Source organism: Opisthorchis viverrini (assembly GCF_000715545.1).
Source record: "Opisthorchis viverrini unplaced genomic scaffold opera_v5_245, whole genome shotgun sequence".
Taxonomy (NCBI): Eukaryota; Metazoa; Platyhelminthes; class Trematoda; order Opisthorchiida; family Opisthorchiidae; genus Opisthorchis; species Opisthorchis viverrini.
In genome coordinates, this window is record NW_008751904.1 from 137,354 (window position 1) to 160,363 (window position 23,010).

Genomic DNA, 23,010 nt, shown 5'->3' on the forward strand with positions numbered 1-23,010 from the left:
TAGGCAAGATCAAGCACCAGTTGCCGTTTTTTTTTAAATTGTCTCTCTCTTATACTCTCAAGCTGATATGCTTTCTTTCGCTTCTCTCTAATCACGTGACAGATTATACCTAACCAGAAAAATCGTGTTACTTGGCTGACCGAATATCCGTTCCAGGTGAACCAGTTGGTGCATTCGGATGATGAATCCATTCATGTGACTGGTTCATTTCAACCGGGAATTCGACACTTATACCGGTAAAGCTTTACTCTTGTGGCGTTCCGTGTTTCATTTTCCAAGACTGAATTAACTCACACCGGTAAGCATAACACTCGTAATCAGCTGCGCACCTCATCCCATTCCCGAGAAGGATTCTAACCAAAACTTCTAAAGACGACTTGGGTTTTCGTATGAACGTTACACACTATTCATATGGTTGCTGAAAAGTCTTCGACAGCCTGTGACCTTCTTGGAGCTCATCAGGTAGGCACAGTCCCCAGGCTTCCGTCAACCTTATCTTCTTGGTGAACCTAAATTGGTCACCACTTGACATGGTACACACGGGCTACTCAAGTGGCCTTGGTAGCGGCAGTCATGTCAATTTGATTGCGCAAATTCTTCCAGTCAAAGAGAGGAAAAATGAAGCTGCAACAGGGACAGTGTCCAGTGGTGACCTACATCAACTGGAACTGCTACTCATTTTGCTTAAGTAGTCAGAAAATGTGCTGCTTACAGAGATAATTGTAAACAATCTTAGCCTCATTGACCAGAGCCAGGTCCGAATGACTCTTAGCTCAGGTCTTTCTGGGCTCCCAAGTTTCGTAACCACTAACCCCCGAGGGAGGCTACTAAAAGTAGTCGTAGATGCCGATAGGAGAAAACAAATTTCATAACGTGTTGTCATGTCTCACTGAGCCGTGTGGTATATGGAATACAGATTTGCACCATGAAACACTCAAAAGCCGATTGGAGTGGCTACGATGTTTGTAATTCAGTCCGAACCCCGGATTAAACATAGAATCACAGTCAGATCTTTCTGAAAACGCAGGCCTGGATTTTTTGTGGCTATACCTATGTCGATGTCATCACCACCGTGGATTAACCAACAACGAAGATGGATTGTGATCAGTAGCAGAGCCATCGTCCAAGACTCTCTGTTCATTTGTACTTTTTTACCACTCCCAACAAAGGATGGATAAATACAATCCGAGGTTGATAGAACTTCCAGAGAGAGTTCGACTGAGGCAATACCGTATTTCTCAATTGTGACAGCGTATTAGCATTATACGCATAATTCGGTTGGTTGCATGAGAACAATTCTGAGTTCAAACAGAACCCTCGGGGGTGTTGCGTGTCGTAGGTCAGTGCCCATATGTGGCAGCACTTTTTCCCCTGTAATATAAATGAATCAACCCACAGTTCTTTCCCACATGAAGGAAACTACTCACAAGGTTGCTGAAAATTCTTCGACAGCCCACGATCGGTTTCGCCCTTCCAATTCAGGCTCATCAGGTAGGCGCAGTCCCCGAGTTTCCGTCAACCTTATGATCTACTTGAACCCAAATTGGACGGTTTTCGAGAAATACACTCATTTGCAAATCAATTTGGTTTCCACGAGAGACTCAACCGAATCTCTCGTTTATGATATTCTGCAACTGAACGTGCTGCACCAGGCCGCCTCATGTTTCAAATGGCACGATATTCGAGATATCACAGTGTATTTTCATAATGGAAACTACGCACAAGGTTGCTTCAGATGTGAGAGGATGTGCCGAGATGGTAGTGGTCCTCACTGTGGAGTGTACCAGGGAACCAGATTTGCATGGCCTCTTAAAACAACTTATGAATATGTAGACATTTGCTATATAAATAAAAATAAAACTTGTGAAATATTGCTTTGAAGGTCATCAAACTCCCAGAATTTAGATGTTCTTTTTTTCAGATTTCACATCTGTTTATGGATAGAGTGGTCAACTCACCATATGATATTACCAAGAGACGCAAGTGACGGTCACGTGATTCTTCTCTAGATATATGACAAAACAGGTTAGCTTGTAGTGGATGTATGATAATGTTCCCCCTTCCGACGTCGTATTGACGTACTACAATGCTAAGAAGAGTTTAGTGGCGTTCCATCAAGAAGATATGCTACATTTCTCGTGGAATATGAGGCGGCCTGGTGCAGGACCTTCATTTGATAAGAACATCGTAAACAAGAGATATTTGGCTGAGGTTCAATAAAGTCTCCTGTCAAAACCGAATCCATGTACAACTGAAAGCACTTGTCGAAATTTGCCAGAGTCAAGTTCAAGCAAAACATGAAGTTGACTGAAGGAGATTGGGCCTACTAAATGAGCCCCAAGAATGGCAGAACCGGTGGTGGACTGTCGAAGAACATTCAGCAACATTATGAATAGTTTCCTCTATGAAAATATACTGCAGTATCTCGAATGTCCTATTAGCTGAGACGCGAGGCGACCTTTGTGTAGTACATTCAGTTGGAGGACACTATGAATAAGATATTCAGCTCGGATTCGTTTGTGTCATCACTCATTAAAACCAAACTGGCAGGAAAATGGATGTGCTTCGCCAAAAATGTCTTGTATCAGGCGATCGTCAGCTTATTGTCTAGTCCTTTAGTCCTCATGAGGAATTTCAAATCTGTTCTAATTACCAGCCAAACTCCAAACTTCGTGTATCTCTTGCAAACGCCTAACGGTTTGCACTTTCAAACACTGTTTTGTGGTTAACTATGCAAAGAGGTGTCTAAACTGTTGATATCCTGCTGCTGCCGAACATTTTCTTTACGATTTCTGGGTACTGTTCACCCCCGTCGCCAATTTACCAGGTTGGATCAGCGAAATACGGGCTCACTGTTCTGTCTAACCTGCAACGAATTAAGTGAACTGATGACCGACGTCATCCTTGCTTATCCTACAAATGCGTCCAGAAATATCACCATCGAATCGGTCACAGCGAGCTCAAGCATTGCCATTAGGAATACAAACAAGCAAACCGCCTATCGATCCGTTCAAAAAGTTGGAACTTCAGCAAACGGTCGTTGCTTCACCGTACAATGGTCTACGGGCTACGAAACGTTTGGTGCCTCGGGGGTTAAGGAAGCGCCTACAAAATGGATGATCAATCAACTCACTGGAGCTGGGTTCAATGCGAACGAGACCGGACAACCGATGTTGGAGCCTAAAGTTCGATTTGACCCGGATTCTGGAGTCAGTCTGTGGTGCCGCTCGAGACAGTATGATAAACACGGTGAGTTGCCGAGCTTCCTGTTCACCTTCCTGACTGATTTACTAATTTAATAATTTTTGAAGGCGGTTTTATCCCGTCAGCGAAGCTAATTTGTGGTGAAACGGCGAGAAGCACTGTTCAGCTGTTCCATCCTTCTTAGGATGACATCTCACGAAACTCGAGGTGGTTTTGAACCCGTGACCTTTCGGCCAGTGGTTGAACGCTTCATCATTTGGCCGCGAGCAGCTAAACAGCAGAGTGATCAGCTCGCATTTAGCCATGACACAGCGCCACTCATGCTTCAGTCAAGTAAACCACATCACGTGGTCAGAGTGAGGACTCATCCTGTGAAGTTATTCTTCCTCTGAGTCTTTCGGTTTAGACTGACAGCAATGACAGGATGAACTAAGTACATACCTTGCCAGATAGTTCCAAATATGACCATTGTTTAATGAGTTTGAATATCGGCTTTTCATCCCCGGTCGAGGTGACATCTTCAGTGCGTTACAATTAGGTGATGGGATCTGCGTCAGTGGACTCACGCTGAGGACTCAGGTTTACGTACTGCTTGTTAGCCAGGCCTGACTAGTCGCTTTCTATTGAAGTACTGTTAGATAGCCTGCTTGCTTGTGTACTGATTGGCTAACGTCCACCTGGTGTAGAACCGGGTTCTAAATTAATTGATCGAATGTAATCAGGTGAGTTTATGAGATCAGCAGCTTGAAATTTCGGTCTGCATTCTGTACTTTTGCCCCAGATGTAGTGTTGAAGGTACCCTCTCTTGGTTGACACTGTTCACAGGGAAACTTTGTGCCATCCAACTCAGCAGTCAGCTCGCTTGCAAACTTCGTGACCCGCTTACGAAAAATCTCAGGTTCTCAGTGAGTCCTGCATACAAGTCGCGTTTAATCAGGCTCCTGAACTGTGAATATGAGATTAGTTGTCCGCATTGCTCATGTAAAATGTGCTTTTCACCAACCAAGTTTCACTACCACAAACTTCAAAGAGATATTGTTGTGTCTTGCTGAATGGTGGTGCAACTCTGTATCGGTCCCTTGGCTTCCTGCTCCGCCCACTATGGTTTATCAAAAGGCACGGTAGCTCTACACAGTCCATTATGGGGAGAAAGGAAAATTATTACAACTGTATTTATAGGGTAGTCACACTGTTTCATAAGGTCATGTCTGAATTTCCTTGAGGGGGCGGGAAGCGTCGAGTTAAAGGTGCTCGATCCGGATTGGTTGGCATTCTGACCAATCAGGGCATGCCTTCGCTTGGTCCGTGTCCCGCACTTGACACATCCGTCCAAATGATGTGATATTCGGTTATTAGGGACGGCTGGCCTCCATACAGATATTGTGGATGTAAGTCAAGTACAATATGCAATTTTACATCCTGCAGTGAACTCAATTTCATCCGCGTACTTTAGTGACAGGACCAAATAGGACATATTTCCTGGCACCTCAAACGGTTCGTCCGCTCAAAACGAGGGGACACCACAGTGGGAGTGTTCCATGGTTTAAAACCAGGCTTATTATCCAAGGGTTTGTAGTACAAATAAACCCGATAGACTGGATTTAGCCGACAAGCTAGATATACTACATGTACACCGATGGCTGACTGAAGGATAGGATGAAGTGGACGGGTTCTTTACTGACCGAGGACACTTTCGGTCTGTCACAGTTATGGACTTCGCAACAGACTCGTCCCTTAGACTTATCTTTTCGTTCATTCCACATGTGCCCTGGCTTCTTACTCTACAATCTATAGAATTATCTTCTAACTTCCGAATTCCAACTGACAATGGTTGTCTTAGCTGTTTTGTATGAAAAAGCTTTATGGTAAGTCATCAGGATTATTGGTGATTCTCATTTCGCCTTAGCAAGATGAGAGCATCCCCCGAATGCCTGTGACCTTGGAGACGGAGGCCAGTGGGCATCATTTGGATACTTTGAGGTGCAAGGAACATATAGGTTCCTCGGCTCTAGCGAGGGGAGGTATACCCGAATAAATTAGGCACATGTCATTGTGGATTAAACACGGCAGAAAGGGTATGCGATTGTCCTCTTTAACTCAACGGCTGAATCCTTCATCAATGTTCTTTTGAACTCTTCGTCACCAGGCGAATTGAGGTCATGAGTACGTGGCGATGTAGCAGGTTTTACAACAGGTGCCATGGTTTAACCTCCACATCTATGAATTTCTTTTTCCCATTTCAGTATATCTAGTGTGGCACAGTCACTACGTCATTGATCCGGCTTTGAAAAGCAACTGGACAGCCGATCAATACCTTTCAAACGTTCCCACAGCTTTTCGACGTAATCTACGCCTTTTGGACACGCTCTCACACGACACCCAGAACACGAAATCCGCCAAACAGCACCAGCTCCCAACAAACACGTATCACACAAAAGTCAAATTCAAGTTGCTCAACGCTACTCAACTCCCCCTGCACATGCTTTATCCCGAGCCACCTTTTGGAGATCGCCCGATGCCAAACGTAATTATGAGGCATATCAATTTGAGACAGACAGACATTTTGGTGGAGAACGCCGACAAAGGTACAACTGCACTAATCGATGAAGATGAACCTATCAAAGACGGGGCGGTTGTCCGTTTTTGGTTCCCACCCTATTTGAACGAGGGCAATCAACAGCATTATCCTCTTTTGGTCAATGTGTAAGTTTAAGAAACCTGTTTTTCGCCTACAGTTGGTCGTATCGGGTTGTTTGTTTTAGTAGACAACTTAATTCACAGTCCGTCGTCTTTGGACGTTTCTGAATACTCTCCGCTGGGAGGTTTTCTACAGTGTGTCAGTTCGTCGAGACCCGTCACCTAATCACTTTATTCAATGTCCAAACAGTGTCCCTAGCCGTATTGATAGGTTGTTCCATCCTTGGCCGCTCGTATCAAGACATCCCCTCGGTATGCTGAGTCACGTATTGCGACAGACATTCGACAACCTTACGAAAATGAAACAAAGCAGAGATGAGAGTATCGCTCATTCTGTACCTGAAACCGATCATGTATGCCTCATGATCACCACAACACTCAAACGATACGGCCGTATGTTTCACCATTTTGGACTCCTGTCACATGTGGATTTACGCAAAATGTTTTCTTGACTGGTTCCAGCGACCAACTCAGCCTCTGTTTTCTACATGAGTCACACGCATCACAGCCACTGATGGTGATGATAGCTTCGGTGACCGGTCCCTTGTCTTGTGGTGATTCCCGGTAGGAATGATCGGCTGCTTTGCAGTTTCAACTACAATTTCAAATCCCGACTGAAACTTCAAACTACCTACAAGTAGTGTGTATATATCTGGTAATTTTCAGTGAATATTTCGTCCTGGAAGTGGAGCCGACCACGTGATAGACCAACGAGTCTCAAATCCGCAACCTCCCGCAACGTTCGACCATGAACGGCTGATCAGCGTTGTGACTCACTCACACTTGGAAAGGTTATGGTACCACTCATCCGTCAACCGCAGAACCCATATCACGTGGTCACGTATTGACAGGCTTCTGGAGTCACGACTTGTCAGATAGAATTTTCACTTATCGCGTGAATTATTCCTCCGTCTGACTTAATTGAATAAGACAAGATAAATACGTTGTGGATGTCTTTGAGCTAACAGTCGTGATGTTAATTCCGTACGCACCCTAATCCACAAGTAACAAAGACAAAAACCACTGTTCAATTAGTCCTCTATTGAAGTTTTATCCCGCTATTTAAGACAGTCTGTACTGAAAAACCGTAAAACAAAGTAAGCGTGTTTCATCTTCGGGGTGTTGTATCGTGGGTGGCCGTCTGTTGGTTACGTCTGCACTGAGCCTGCCAGACCACGCGATAGGGAGAAGACAGAGAACTCGGGACACGGCTGTATTGTCAGGACAAAACATACAGAGCGCCTGTGTAAATATATGGGATGACTAAATGGCCAAATATGGTCGTTCACCTGTTCGTTCTGTACAGCCAATGGCGGTGTTCCGGTCGTGAACACTCTCAGGCCCACTACGCTGGTCGTATGTTGCTAAGCCGTGTTTGCTGAGAGCCGTCGACTCACCTAATTTCCGGACGTGTCGTACCGATGGTGACCTTGGGGATGCATCACTCTCTGCACATGTGCTTTTTCTCATGTCTGAGCCCGTCCTGACGGGGGGTACAGCGGTATAGACCGAATTCTATTACGGTTAGGTTCAACAGCGTTGACCCCGAAAACCTACAGCTTGACGTATCTGATTCGGAAAGGATGTCACTAGACTACAGTTTCACTCTGTCGAGAGGTAATAAGAGATATTTCGGTAAAGGTTTTCCGAGGAGATGCTTACTGGAGCCCAAGACCTATCACTGCGACTCTTGACTATAGGAAGCTAGCTTAGTCCGACGGCAGAAGGGATAAGACCTTATTTCTTTAGTTATGGTTCTACCAAAGGCAATAAATGCCCTCAAAGCCGTATCAGACTCCTGGTAGGCTTTACTCTGCTTTCGACCATGTTTTGCATGTGCCACTGGCAACCAGCATTCGACCAATATCAGACTCTAGGCTTTACTCTGCTTTCGACCATGTTTTGCATGTGCCACTGGCAACCAGCATTCGACCAATACTGGGTCATGATTGGCTGGCTGTTCCAGACTTTCGACCAATCAGATCTCCGCCTGATGCCGGACCGGCAAGCGTCCCGAACTTTTGGCCAATCTTGCGTGGGACGGGCTTCTCAGGCTTAGCAGCACCTGACTGCGAGCGGTAAAGCGGGATCCGCGTGGGATTCCTCCTCGTTGGGTATGGTTCATCTGTGATTCACTGCGAAACAATAATTCTGCTAGTCTGCCAACTACCGGCACAGCTTCCTTTGTGGCAGTTTTTCATGTCGTTACATGAATCGTCAGCATACGAATTTAACAACTTCCAAGTTTTGTTCAGAAAGGGTTCAGACAGGCTTCCAGGTAAGCAACCGGTGACCTTCAAACTCCGATTCACTACTAACCCTAAGCAAATCAGTTTATTTCACTTGAAGATTTCCAAAAGTTCTGCTGTCTGTGGTAAGCTTTCACAATCTTCGGCCTGGTGTTCCGTCCGGGTATGCACTGTCCTAATGTGACTGGGTCCGGCGATAGAATCTGAACTAACCTTCGCTTTTCCATGTTGGTTGTTACGATTAAAATGTAAACTCTTAATGAATGACCTCGTAATATCTCCACCCCTCCCCATTTTGAAACAGAATTTCCAAACNTCACGACTTGTCAGATAGAATTTTCACTTATCGCGTGAATTATTCCTCCGTCTGACTTAATTGAATAAGACAAGATAAATACGTCGTGGATGTCTTTGAGCTAACAGTCGTGATGTTAATTCCGTACGCACCCTAATCCACAAGTAACAAAGACAAAAACCACTGTTCAATTAGTCCTCTATTGAAGTTTTATCCCGCTATTTAAGACAGTCTGTACTGAAAAACCGTAAAACAAAGTAAGCGTGTTTCATCTTCGGGGTGTTGTATCGTGGGTGGCCGTCTGTTGGTTACGTCTGCACTGAGCCTGCCAGACCACGCGATAGGGAGAAGACAGAGAACTCGGGACACGGCTGTATTGTCAGGACAAAACATACAGAGCGCCTGTGTAAATATATGGGATGACTAAATGGCCAAATATGGTCGTTCACCTGTTCGTTCTGTACAGCCAATGGCGGTGTTCCGGTCGTGAACACTCTCAGGCCCACTACGCTGGTCGTATGTTGCTAAGCCGTGTTTGCTGAGAGCCGTCGACTCACCTAATTTCCGGACGTGTCGTACCGATGGTGACCTTGGGGATGCATCACTCTCTGCACATGTGCTTTTTCTCATGTCTGAGCCCGTCCTAACGGGGGGTACAGCGGTATAGACCGAATTCTATTACGGTTAGGTTCAACAGCGTTGACCCCGAAAACCTACAGCTTGACGTATCTGATTCGGAAAGGATGTCACTAGACTACAGTTTCACTCTGTCGAGAGGTAATAAGAGATATTTCGGTAAAGGTTTTCCGAGGAGATGCTTACTGGAGCCCAAGACCTATCACTGCGACTCTTGACTATAGGAAGCTAGCTTAGTCCGACGGCAGAAGGGATAAGACCTTATTTCTTTAGTTATGGTTCTACCAAAGGCAATAAATGCCCTCAAAGCCGTATCAGACTCCTGGTAGGCTTTACTCTGCTTTCGACCATGTTTTGCATGTGCCACTGGCAACCAGCATTCGACCAATACTGGGTCATGATTGGCTGTTGGGTCCAGACTTTCGACCAATCAGATCTCCGCCTGATGCCGGACCGGCAAGCGTCCCGAACTTTTGGCCAATCTTGCGTGGGACGGGCTTCTCAGGCTTAGCAGCACCTGACTGCGAGCGGTAAAGCGGGATCCGCGTGGGATTCCTCCTCGTTGGGTATGGTTCATCTGTGATTCACTGCGAAACAATAATTCTGCTAGTCTGCCAACTACCGGCACAGCTTCCTTTGTGGCAGTTTTTCATGTCGTTACATGAATCGTCAGCATACGAATTTAACAACTTCCAATTTTTGTTCAGAAAGGGTTCAGACAGGCTTCCAGGTAAGCAACCGGTGACCTTCAAACTCCGATTCACTACTAACCCTAAGCAAATCAGTTTATTTCACTTGAAGATTTCCAAAAGTTCTGCTGTCTGTGGTAAGCTTTCACAATCTTCGGCCTGGTGTTCCGTCCGGGTATGCACTCTTCTAATGAGACTGGGTCCGGTGATAGAATCTGAACTAACCTTCGCTTTTCCCTGTTGGTTGTTACGATTAAAATGTAAACTGTTAATGAATGACCTCGTAATATCTCCACCCCTCCCCGTTTTGAAACAGAATTTCCAAACTCGCACCAGCTTCATCCCAGCTGGACCGTCTTTCAGAGGAGCTGACAGTGTTCATGGCCGCCTCATTAGATACTGTCGTGATACGAGTAGAGCATTGGACGGGAGAAGCTGAAAACCGTCTTCATCAAGGAGGCATTGATGGTGAACTACAGAATTACCAGGCTCTGTTCGAGTGAGTAAATGTTCCTGGGATATGCTGTAGAAATCTGATAAGGCGCTTCGTTTACACTGCTCCCAAGTCGATTTTTTATCGGCCATAAGTTGGGATTATAATAGTGAGTAGTCAGCTGTAAGCCAAACGTTCAGTGGTTCGCCGATCGACTCAGTGACATCGAATAGTCACAAATGACTCCCAGCTTAGTGGCCGATTTCTTCAATTCACTGAACCATCATCATAGAGTACCAGAGATGAGTGAGCTAATGTGATCACTCTGTCCACTATTCCTCTCTACACCTGCTCCAGATAGCTCAGTTTTCTCAATTTTCACCCTTCCATGCATTCCGAGTGCTTCTGTCCTCCTAGTGAAACAAATGACCTCACACTATGATGATATGGACACTAACGGGAAAGAATCAGAACGCATCTATCCGTCCACAGGTGTCTCGGGCTTACAGGTGCGAACTCTATTCAGTGCCTTTTGGTTTACATGATTAGCGATGGAACCGCAGATCCGTACCTTTACATGTGGGGGAGTTTTTGTTTTAGAAAATTCCTACAGTTGATCCGTTTCGTGCGAGTCTCCATTTATGCAGATTTCAAAAACCGCGTCCTTGTGCCAAAATTGTTTAAGGAACTACATTGAACTCCATCCAGATGCTTTTGGGACAAACTAACCTGCAGTTTCGAGACTGTTTTTATACAAATGAGAGCTCCGCTATCCCGTGATGTACTTGGTTAAGTCAGCACAGTTGGGTATTTGGACCTGCAGCTACCATCCGAATATTTAGCCAGATCACTTTCAAGGTTATGTTTTGCAAACACGTCAGCAGACTGAGTCCACAATGACAGTGCTGTCTATCTTCTACTAATTTCAAGGTCAGACTCTTTATCCAGTTTTTTTTCGTCGTTAATAGCAAGCTTTCAAGACCCATGAGACAAGCTTTCCGTTTGCATTTTGGTTGCGGGCATGGCATTTGTGTTTCAGAGTGCTCCACTTTCTGCCTCTTTCTTTCAGTGTCCTAAATCGAACTTTGAGGTACCATTACCTGGAGAAAAATAAAACGGCTTTATATGGTTCCCAAGTAAGTTCTGATTTGTAAAAGAATCGAAAGAATAGCAAAGCTTTTTTGTCGGCTTGCATGGTGTGTGATCGCATGGATTTCAATGTCTCATAGCTATCGCATCCGAATTCGCCCGGTTCACTGTTAACTAGATCAGACTGATCCAAATTGCTCAGTCGTTTAGGATTTGTTACTTCAGCCTTCTTGATTTTGTACTTTATAACCGGTGTCCTTGACCTTTATCTATTCTGTAACCCAGAACAACTCGTCTACCATTTGCTCCAACAGAGGATAAATATTCCCAATTCCGTTTGATAGTTTCTGGAATCATAGCTCAAATTCGAATGCCTCAAATGTATCGGACCTGACAGTATTGTTCATCTTATTGTCTCCTATAAAAACTGGATCCAGTGAATCTCAGCCGAAGATCCTGCAAAACACGTCAACAGTAACTATCCGTCCACAGTGGTCAGTTTTGTTCGATATCATCAAATACTGGTTGTCCTGATCATTGGGATGCCGCGATGTCGCCGGCTACATCATTTCTTTCCAATGTGACATTTGTGATAAGACATTTGAATGCAGTGGAAACAGCTGATTTGACGTATTCCGCGCGTCTACCCAGCAATGATGAATAAAGCCGGTTCTGCATCGGGGGGCTATTAAGCCGACTCACCAAAGTTGCTATCCACACGCTGATTCAAAACCTTGAGTCAAAAACGAAGCTTTGGGAACCGTATCAATTTGGTACCCTTTTTGAGGTGAGCATGGAAACCTACAATTAGATTCTTCTTGGGTAAAAGTGACTGACGTTCAGGTGTTTTAGAGAAACAAGCAATTCAATCAATTGAAAAAGGTTCGGAACCGACTGAGAAGTCATCTTTTCAAAAGAGCCTGATAAACAATCAGTAGTTTTTAGTTGAGCAACTTTTCACTTTCGACATAAAAACTTCATCACGCCAAATGAGCAGGCCACCAAGTCACCAAGGTCTATACAGGACAGATGTCCAGGGAACTACACAGTAGGAAAATAAACAGGCCGCCGAGAAACGCAGTGTTACTGAAAGATTCGGCAGTTGAGGAACACGCATTGGACACGGAACACAAAATTGACTTAGCAAATGTTGAGGTTTTGAGGTGAGGACTACGGTCCATGTCACACGGACTGATTGCCGAGGCGGTAGAAATCGCCAAGCCTCCCAGTGTTAACAGAATAGGTATGGAACTGGTAAACGTGTGGAGAACGGTTTGGGATTAGTCGAACTGACATGTGTTGGTGTGCAGTCATCAGAAGGAAGAGTAGTCATCACCTGAATTCCACTTGATCTCAAACCCTCTCAAACTAAATTGTCGGAGCACTAACAAACCCACAAAGGTCAAGGGAAAGTTACCATTGGCAACCTAGGTGAATCATCAGCTGAAGCACCCTGGAGTGAAAGAGTAACGAACCAAACCCGATCAGGATTAATCTGAAACTCCTCCAACCCATCAATTCAAGATTTTGACAACCACACTAACCGACAAGAGCCATTAATTGGCACTCAGCACTGATCTAGTGTGATAATCTGAAGAGGACTGACTTATTGATCGGCTCCCCGTCTGTCTTACAACCTGTCCAATTTGGTGACCTGCTCACTTGGCCTGATGAAGCCTTTGTGTCAAAAACGAAACGTTGCCCAAATAAAAACTACTGATTGTATATCAGGCTCTTCTGAAACAGACAATTCATCTATCCTTGTTGGATCGAGCTTTTCTGTTTAGGGACTTAAAATTCGAAAGAACACACAGATCCCGCGGGGTTGATGAACAGCCCGATATATGCTTGATATTTTCCCAACAGAACCATCTTGTATGGGCGAACGTATTATGGATGTGACTCCAGTCATACTTGATATCTGTCGCGACAGAGGCTAACCTGATGAAATTCTAAACAATTGGTCCAACGTCTCTGTTTCCAACTTTATCTTCAGGGCATGAACGCTCATCTGGCTGGTCTGCTACTGCGAGCCGATCGGATCCCAATGAACCCCGCTTGCGGAGCTCTTATTGCCCCAATCGTCTCCTGGAAGTATCACGGTAAGTCAATCACTCAGTCAAGTCACTGGTTGTGTGTGGTTGCACGGTTTGTAAAAGTCACGTTCACATCACTATCGATTGAACAATCTTCAGCCTGTTCCGGAGGAACTGGACCGGAATATTCCTCCTATTAGAACCCACCAGTACTGTATATCCTTGACCATGCCAGGGTTACAGCTCCATTCATGTGGACTGTGAGGGGAGCGAGCTACGAGTGAAAGGAAGAAGGCCTTTGCCGCGTAGTTATTTATTAGAAAATACCAAGTGAACAGTTACAGACTATTGAACAGGGAAGCAAAACTCTCATATGCAGCTTGTTTACAAAAAGTGAATATCCATCTTCTCCCTGAACGCGTCTTCCTGAACTTTCCTGGATATTCATTAACTGTTGCTCAAATGCAAGCAAATTCCGTAATACATTTCACTTTTCAAGAGACGAGAAAACATACTACTCACATGCCCCATCAGTAGTATCCACCAGTACTCCACTAGCGCAGGCTGAATGCATCATAACAGGCTAGCGTATAAGCGATTTGATTGGTTTGCCCGATGGTTTGACCGACGACCCACGAATGGTCCCGGCTGTATCGATTTATTGATCAGCATGACAGGGACTCCGAGGCAGGTGGTCTACGGAAACTTGAAACTTGCTGGACTGAAGAAGGACTGTGTCAAACGAAAGTGATGCGTATTTTGTTAAGAAGGGTGCACGCTGAAAAACCAGGAAGCGTAGTATATTCCGTTCATTCTTGTAGATGATCATCAGAGCTGGGAGTTCAAACCTCCATGATCCCCCTGCTAGTAGCTAAGCACCGACTGTAGTTAACTTACACACAAAGCAGAAGTCACATCTCTGTTCTTCAAACACCGCTCACACGTTGACTGGCCTCTTGAAGGATAACATCACAACTAGAAGCGCTATTTGATATGTGAGGGTGATCTAAACCCCTTCACAGTACTTCCAAAATGCATACTGCCGAACGAAACGACACTCAGTAGGTTCTTTCATTCAACACATGCCATAAACTCATACAGCGAAATCGTAACAGATTTCTGAGTGTACGGTTTCTGTTTCATGTTTTCAGCCCTGTTCACATAGGTCAGGCAATGATCCTCACTGGATATTCGAAGTGCGAAGTAAACCTTACTTTAAACGCCCGCAAGTTGATTGTGGAAGCCCTATAATAGTTATGTGTTGCGGATAAACAAATATCTCCAAAGCGGTCAATACAATGGACTCTGTTTACTTCAACCTCACTCTTTTTTTGACGCAGATTTCACAGAGGCCGTGCGTGTCTTTCCCGCTCCGGATGAATTCTCTTATTTGGTAAGTCCAATGGCCAAATTCCCGTCCTGTACTTTGTGTCGACCACGATTTGCTTGTTCGGTTTACCAGTGCAACAGAGAGCAGTCTCATAAAGGAAACTACTCACAAGGTTGCTGAAAACTCGTCGACAGCCCACGACCGGTTTCGCCTTCCACTTGGGGCTCATCAGGCAGGCGCCGTCCCCTAGTTTCCGTCAACCTTATGATCTACTTGAACCCAAATTGCACTGTTTCCGAGAAATACACTCATTTGCAAATCAATGTGGTTTGATTCAGTTGAGTCTCTCGTGAAAACCAAATAGATTTGCAAATGAGTGTATTTCTCGAAGAGAGCAGTCTCCTTTCGAGTTCTCAACACACTTCAGTAGCAGTCACAGTCTATTACTGTATCACCTTCTGTTCGTCGTGGCCCAAGTTGTAGGGGGGGCTGCTAGACAGCACTGAATAGCAACGCCAAATCGTCCACGGAACCACACCGTTTTGCCAAGCTGTCACCGTGATCATGACTTAGGTTTCACTGACCCGGGAGACAAGTGAGTAACCGAAGTTTGAAGTTTGGTTAGCAGAGATCGGTTGTTAACCAGATGGCTGTTGATCTGTTCGCCGAACTTTGCCTGCGTAGCGCATTAATGATGTCTCCTCGATTGGTCCGAAAACGTTTAAAAGATATGACTTTCTTCGTGAGGAAACGAGACAAGGTCAGTGAGTTTTACAATTATCTGAATGAACTGAGCCCACAGATCAAATTTAGTATGGAGATAGGGTCAACCACGGGTCTACTGGCCTTTTTAGGCTACATGACATAAGGTTCGGGGAAAAACTAAAGACCACGGTGTACGAGAGGCCAACCGACACTGGGGTAGTTTTAAACTACTCACCTGCCCATCCGAAGTCCGTGTTCCCAGTATTGCTTCATCAATGTTGAGGCGTGTAAGGGCTCTGTGCACAGAAGAAGCTGATCGCACAGCGGCCCGAATAGAAGTTAGGAACAAACTTCGGGGTAGTGGATATCCAGCTAGCTTGACTGGGCGCCAACTTCGAAGAGTGTTTCTACCGGTAAAGAAACCCAACAGGGAATGGATCGGGACCGCTGTTATTCCATATAAACCAGGGACATCGGAGGTCATTCGAACGATTCTAAACACTGCCAACATAAGGGTAGCTTTCCAGAGGGGAAACACTCTGCGCTCTGCACTGGTGCAATTGAAGGATCGCCTCCCGGCAAAGAGAAACAGGAACTGTGTCTACAAAATTAAGTTTAACGACTGCACGACCAGGGAACTTCATATCAGAATCGGGGAACATGACATAAAAATAAATGGGCCGCCGCAATTGCGGAACACAAACTGGACACGGGGCGCAGAATAGATTTAGAAAATGTTGTTTTTAGGCGAGGACTACGGTCCACTTCACAGAGATTGATGGCCGAGGAGTTAGAAATCGCCAAGCCTCTCAGAATAGAGGGCGTGGAGCTGACAAGCGTGTGGAGAACGGTTTTGGATCAGTTGAGCTGACACGTTCTGGTGTGCGGTAATGAAAAGCAGGAGTAGTCATAAAGGAAACTACTCACAAGGTTGCTGAAAACTCTTCGCCAGCCCACGACCGTCAGTTGAGCGACACGTTCTGGTGTGCGGTAATGAAAAGCAGGAGTAGTCATAAAGGAAACTACTCACGAGGTTGCTGAAAACTCTTCGCCAGCCCACGACCGGTTTTGCCCTTCTTGGTGCTCATCAGGTAGGCGCAGTCCCCGAGTTTCCGTCAACCTCATGATCTACTTGAACCCAAATTGCACTGTTTCCGAGAAATACACTCATTTGCAAATCAATTCGGTTTTCACGGGAGACTCAAGTGAATCTCTCGTCTATGATGTCCTCCAACTGAATGTGCTGCACACAGGCCGCTTCATGATTCAGTTGGCACGATGTTCGAGATATCGCAGTATATTTTCATAAAGGAAACTACCCACAAGGTTGCTGAAAACTCTTCGGCCTGTGTGCAGCACATTCAGTTGAAGAGCATCATAAACGAGAGATTCAATTGACTCTTCTGTGAAAACCAGAAGTAGTCATCATTTGAATTCCACTTGACCTCGTCTGCCCCCCTCCAAACTAAATTGTCGTAACACTCACAAGCACACGAAGATCAGTGAAAATCTACCAGTGGCACCCGTGGTGAATCATCAATTGAAGCAGCCTGAAGTGGAAGATTAAGGAAACGAAACTGATCAGAATTAACTTGAAATTCAGCCAAATACACTCATTTGCAAACTAATTTGGTTTGTTCGAGAGACTTACCTGGAACCCGGCTGAATCTCTCCAGGCAACTGAATCTGCTGCAACAGACCGCCTCATGTTTCAGTCGCTGCTTGAAATTCCCCCAATCCACTAAGGCAAGATTTTGGCAACCACACTAACCGACAAGAGCTATCAAGTGAGCTCAACACTGATCTAGTGTGATAATCTCAAGAGGGCGTACTGATTGGTTGCCCAATTAAAAACTACCGATTGTTTGCCAAGCTCTTCTGAAACTTTTAAAGAGATCTGCCAAACTCGATTATCAGATTTACGATCACCTGATCAGTAACCGACCTACTAGTCAGGCAGTTAGGGGGAGTAACTTGATCATCATGAGGAAAGTCATTCATGGTTAGGTCAGTATACGGTCCATCCTGGGAGCCACTCTCCTTCAGGGTGTGACCGAAGTAGAACGTCCGTATCAACTGCTACATGTTGGAGACACGTTCGCCGATTGTTTTTCATATCGCCATACAAACATTTTTGTTAGTTTTCCTTGAATGTTTTCTCAAATGAATTATGAGGCGGCCTATGTGTTGCGCATTCAGTTGAGGAGTTGCATAGATGAGTACAGTCCGCCAACAATTTAGTTGTGAGTAGAAAATAAGGTTGACAGAAGTTTGGAGACTGAGCATATCTTTTGATCCCCAAGAAAAGTGGACAAAATTGGGCTGTCCAAGTGTATCCAGCAACTTATGAGTAGTGCGTTCCGTCAAAAAATGCTGCGACATATCGATTATCGTACAAGCCGAGACGTGAACCGGCTTCTATCCGGCACATCCCGTTGAAGAATATCGTGGAAGAGAGATCAAGCAGGAGGTGTTTGAATCCATTGCCAACACTAAAACAACTTCGCTTACCGGTTAAGCGCTGTCTTCCAGTCATCATCTTACTGCCCCAGCTAGAAATTTTAATACCTAAGTCTCCTCTTTAGCGTGAATTGAGCGAACCCATAAAAGCTTCTACCGATGCCTATTTAGTTTCCAGTCTTTGCTGGCCTAAATTTTTATCCGTCAAATGTCTGTTTTTCTTGGTTCGAATTTGAAACCGTTGCACTGGAACAACACATGCAAGGGAGGTCGCAATTTTTTTCACGCCGTGGATTTGTCAGGACAGTATATTTTTGGTAAGGTTACGTTAGTATGGTATTAACCAAGAATTATGTCTCTTACTTGGCTGGAGTTATGATTGACCAACGGAAGTTGAGTACTGCTCAACTCGAAAGTCCTGGTTGCACTTCTGTTACGTCTACGTCGTTACCGGTACCTGTGGAGGAATATAACACTGAATCGAATGTGTTTTCACCCATCAGGCACAACAGAAACGCTGCTGATCAGCAATAATTGTCATGTAGGACCATATATCGATTGAATAGCATCTGAAATTCAGATCGTTTATGTCGCCTCGGGTGCCCTGTATAGTCCATCAGGCACTGTCCACATTAGGAGATATTTCCCATCTTGAAGGTTCGACTGAATTCAAAAATCTTTTTTTACGTCTGCAATTTCAACTTTAAGGAGTAAGACAGGAGAATTCTCTACTAGTAATTCTCGCGGATTTCTTTTTCCTCTGGCGGGAGACAGGAGATTCTCTACCAGTAATTCTCGCGGATTTCTTTTTCCTCTGGCGGGTATTTCAGGGTTAAATTTAGAGAATATTCGCCAAAGATTCGCATACTGACACGTAAAAATATTGATTATGAGTCGATTTGATCTGGTGTTTAAAACAAGCAAAATCATTTACCCTTTCCTCCATAGTTGCACGTTTATTGGTTCAGATTACCTAATGACAAACCCATGTTTGATTGATATTCCGTAACGTTTACAAAGCATCTGAGGTACCCTACTAAAATAGCTATCAGAGTGCAGGAAAAGAGTGTGCATCTCGATTGATCACGTGACATTTTGGTGAGTTTTATGCACCTTCCTCAAGCTTACTGATCAGACGGAACGTTTTTCAATCGAAACGCTTCCTGACTGACCCATGCATTGTCACGTGACATGATGAGTGCTCACACAGCTTTGTTCATTTCAGCATATATCCAGCCGAGCGTGACTAGACAGCGTTGGAGTCCAAGATACTGGTATTGAGCTACCCTCCTAGTGCGCTCTGTACTGCTATCTCAGTTTTTTCCGTCTCACCTTCACGTGTGAATCGTCTTGTTCCTTAATTCCAGTAAATTACGACAAAGCCGCCTGAGTTAGGACACACTGGTGTTTTTGATGGGATGGATTCTTTCTCAGGAGAGAGTATTCATTCCTTTCGGTTTTTAATATATCCACCCAAACAAGTCGTGCGACAATCGAGCGAACTTGTTTTTTTTCTCAGTTAGCGAAGTTGGTGCTGACCAGCACGTGAAGGAAACATAAAACAAGCATCACAAACTCGAGCGACGGCAATTCAACATGACAAACTTCAATTTTACGCGCGGTTACCGCGTTTAGGTCGGGTAGAAGTGTTGCGGACTGAAATTGCCTATGGGTTACCACACTACCCGGTAATGTTCAGCTCACACGCCAAACAGCCAACATATCAAACGATTGATCAAATCGTTGCTTTCGCGCAGAGTGGGCTCTGAGGAAAACCACAACCCGAGTTCAGCCCGAAATGGATTTTCATTATTTTAAGAGATGGGTAAAAAAAATGGAATATGAACTTCCCAATTGCTCCTGTTCTGGGTCGAACAACTTGTCGGCATATCGATCGTCTTTATCCAGCTTCAATAGCAGTTATGCATTCAGGAATAAAATAAATATCTNTGGGGTGTAGCGGCCCCAACGACTAACACGAAGTAAGCAGAGACGAAAATGAAAGCGCTATTTGAGTAGGACCTTTAAAACGGTAATATCCTCAAGCCCCCTCCTGAAATTTCGTAACTGCTGTTGGAATACCAAACAAGAATAAAAACACCGCAAAACTGTCCGATGATTTCCAAATCAACCTTCCACCGGACGCGCTGACGGCACTATAGATCAGTTGAACAGATACTACTCACATGTTTTGTCAGTAACACACGCCGCTACACCCTTGGGAATCTACTTCAACAAGTGGACAGTGAGAAAAACACGTTGTTTCATGATTACCTTACCAAATCGACAGTCGGCCAACCAAGTATTCCCAAGATAATTTCCGCAACCCGAAATGCATGCTTGATTTTGTGAGCACTCACCCGGATCCTTAAGAGATTCGTCCCTGGGAGTGCCCATGAAAACACGCACTGATGCGTGAAACTAGCGCCCGAATTTCTCCCACGTAACTTTTTCACTTGCTTCCCTGAGCGGTCTGTCCTCACACTGTTCGCCTGGTGGCAGTATCCGTCAATCACTCCTAAAATTGTAACTAAACGGCCTCTAGATGGGACTGATGATGAAATCGCTATTGTGACCACGCCGTGGAAATGCCGGTAGACAGTTGCACAGTCCGTGTTTCGCAAACGTTTTCCATTTGTCATAACCTTAAGAGTTTCTGTGATCATTCAGCCAAAAGCACGTGTTAATCCGTTCCTTCTTTGTGTGTGTTCTTCTGCCATATTTCTCCAGGAATTCGACCTGACCAAATTCACTAAACATAGCAGACAAAAAGAGATACTCTTGGTGCACGGAACGGCTGACAGTAAGTTATGCAAACGTAACTTGTAAATTCATATTGGCTGTCTGTATGTTGAGGCTCCCAACACGTGTATGTCTGGCGATCTCAAATGTCAAATGGAAGAATGGGGTTCGAACGTCTACAAAAGTAAGCAAAGTTATGGGACGGACTTTAGTCCTTCATTGTCGTCGAGTCAGCCAATGCACAAGTGCGTCACTGACCGGCCTAACGCAGTACCAAGGTTTACAGACCAGACAAAGGCTAGTGGCCTGTCTCGTGATTCACACTGGCGGAGCGATCACACGGAAATTTCGACAGAACTGGTCAGGAAAGGCTCAACAGAGAAGGCCCGACTGCTTATAAGTAGGTCAGCTGCGCACATTCACACACAGATACACGAAGGCGACAGGATGCGGTATTAGACCTAAAACCGGTTCTTTGCGTCTTTTCACTCCGATTCCATCACCTGGAGGCCCGAACAGTTTTTCACCCTTTTCGGGCATAGTAAACAAAGGTGGCACGGCAACCACCAGCCTGGTCAACTTGAGAGATATGTTCCATGATTTGAGTATTTCAGAGACTGATCCCGAGAATCCCGAATTTTCATTGAGCTAAACAAAGTTCCGTTTTATTGTTCACCCCATATGAGCAGTTTCCGGAGTCACACAGAACAATGCAGGTTACCAGGCGACCGATTTGCGATAACTAGAAGGACCAGTGTTGCTTAACTGCTGTCACGAAAACGCACATCAACCCCTGTTGACAGGTGAAAGACCCCCGTAGTACTTCTTCGCCACTACAAGTTTGGGAGGTTCGAATACCGGATAAAGTACGATGAGCTTGTTTCCACGCTGAAAATGCTGGAACTACGCCTATCTGATGAGTGCCAAACAGGTTGACTGTAGATAGTAGGCTATTTGCAGATATTGAGCAACCCATCAGAAAAAAGACAACTAGAACGCCATCTATACGAAAAGATCGATTTTTGCAATCGATAACTGTCACGTGACACAGGCTGTTTGTAAACTACTGGTCCACCTCGCGAACAGTAAGCAAGGAGTTTGGGTCGACTCTCTGAGAGTGAGTTGAAAGATGGCCTACATGTTGAAATGATATTCGACTTTCTTACACGTGAGCTAGCCGGGATTTTGTTTGTGGGCACCCGGGCTGATACTCCGAAATCAGTTGAACCAGCGTCCAGGAACTCAATCCACTATATAATAGCGGGCCTCATGTTGCTCGATTTCAAAGTTGCTCGTTGCTCACTTTGATAAAAGAATCAATAACCGAGAATATTCGTCTGTTAGCGTAAGTTCATTTTACTTACTATCCCCCTTGCTTTGCACCAAGCCCGATCGTCAAAAATAGCACACCGCAGTTATACGCATGAGGACTACTTTCAGAATCTTTCCTGTCAATCAGACACGCATCAACGCTGGGTAAACAAGTTCACTCAGGGAGGTGTCTATCAAGACCATTAGCACACAGATGGGCCCATCTGTTCTCGCCTGGATGACGGACAGTGTTCACTTGGCTAATCACAACGGCCTTGTCTTCTGTTATGCCATTCAGTTCTTATCCAAAGCCATCTGGATAGGTAAAACAGGTTCGCTTCGGCCGGAAGTTGTAACTGGTCGTGCATTCCACTGTTTCCGCAATGAGCTGTAAATGGCTAACTGACACGTTATCTGATAAAGTACTCTGAAACATGAGGACATCGCACCCAGTGTGAAACGCTTTACTTTCACGTTTCACGTGCGTCCTCTTATTCTACGAACTTTGGCTACTTCCTTGTATATTCACGATACTGTCGAAAATTCCTCTCGGAATGCACGAAGCCCCCAAACACGTTCTCTTCCTTTCAGCCGTTGTACCATTTGCGCAAACAGCGCGGCTGGCCAAAGTATTGGCGGAACAGAAAATGGACTTTAGTTTGTTGGTAAGTATTCCATGTTTAGTTTTTGAAGTGCATACTGAACACTGGAAAACCTTTAGACGGTCTTAGCGAAATACACTCGTTTGCAAACAAACTTGGTTTTGCAAGAGACTCATCTAAAACCCAGCTGAATCTCTCGTTTATGATGTTTCCAGGCAACTGAATGTACTGCACCAGGCCGCCTCATGTTCCAGTTGCTAAGATATTCGAGATATCGCGATACACGTATGTTCGTAGTGCACTACTCATAAGGTTGCTCAAAACTCCTCGACAGCCCACGACCGGTTTCGCCCTTCTTGGGGCTCATCAGGTGGGCGCAATTCCCGAATTTCCGTCAATCGTATGTTCTACTTGAAACCAAATTGCAGTAAATTAGCGAAATACACTCATTTGCAAACAAATTTGGTTTTGCAAGAGACTCATCTGGAACCCAGCTGAATCTCTCGTTTGTGATGTTCCGAGGCAACTGAAT

At 45.0% G+C, this 23,010-nt stretch overlaps 1 protein-coding gene across 1 annotated transcript in view; it reads left to right on the plus strand.

The window, feature by feature from the left end:
• Nucleotides 1–23,010, plus strand: part of T265_08962 (hypothetical protein) — a gene marked incomplete at both ends in the record, with an annotated part of 118,382 nt that overhangs the window by 93,160 nt on the left and 2,212 nt on the right. The window contains 9 exons of the mRNA XM_009174909.1: nucleotides 103–236; nucleotides 2,828–3,249; nucleotides 5,448–5,907; nucleotides 10,087–10,269; nucleotides 11,273–11,339; nucleotides 13,289–13,394; nucleotides 14,669–14,721; nucleotides 20,554–20,626; nucleotides 22,468–22,541. Coding sequence (XP_009173173.1) covers nucleotides 103–236; nucleotides 2,828–3,249; nucleotides 5,448–5,907; nucleotides 10,087–10,269; nucleotides 11,273–11,339; nucleotides 13,289–13,394; nucleotides 14,669–14,721; nucleotides 20,554–20,626; nucleotides 22,468–22,541 — 1,572 coding nt within the window. The remainder of the gene's footprint in view (nucleotides 1–102; nucleotides 237–2,827; nucleotides 3,250–5,447; nucleotides 5,908–10,086; nucleotides 10,270–11,272; nucleotides 11,340–13,288; nucleotides 13,395–14,668; nucleotides 14,722–20,553; nucleotides 20,627–22,467; nucleotides 22,542–23,010) is intronic.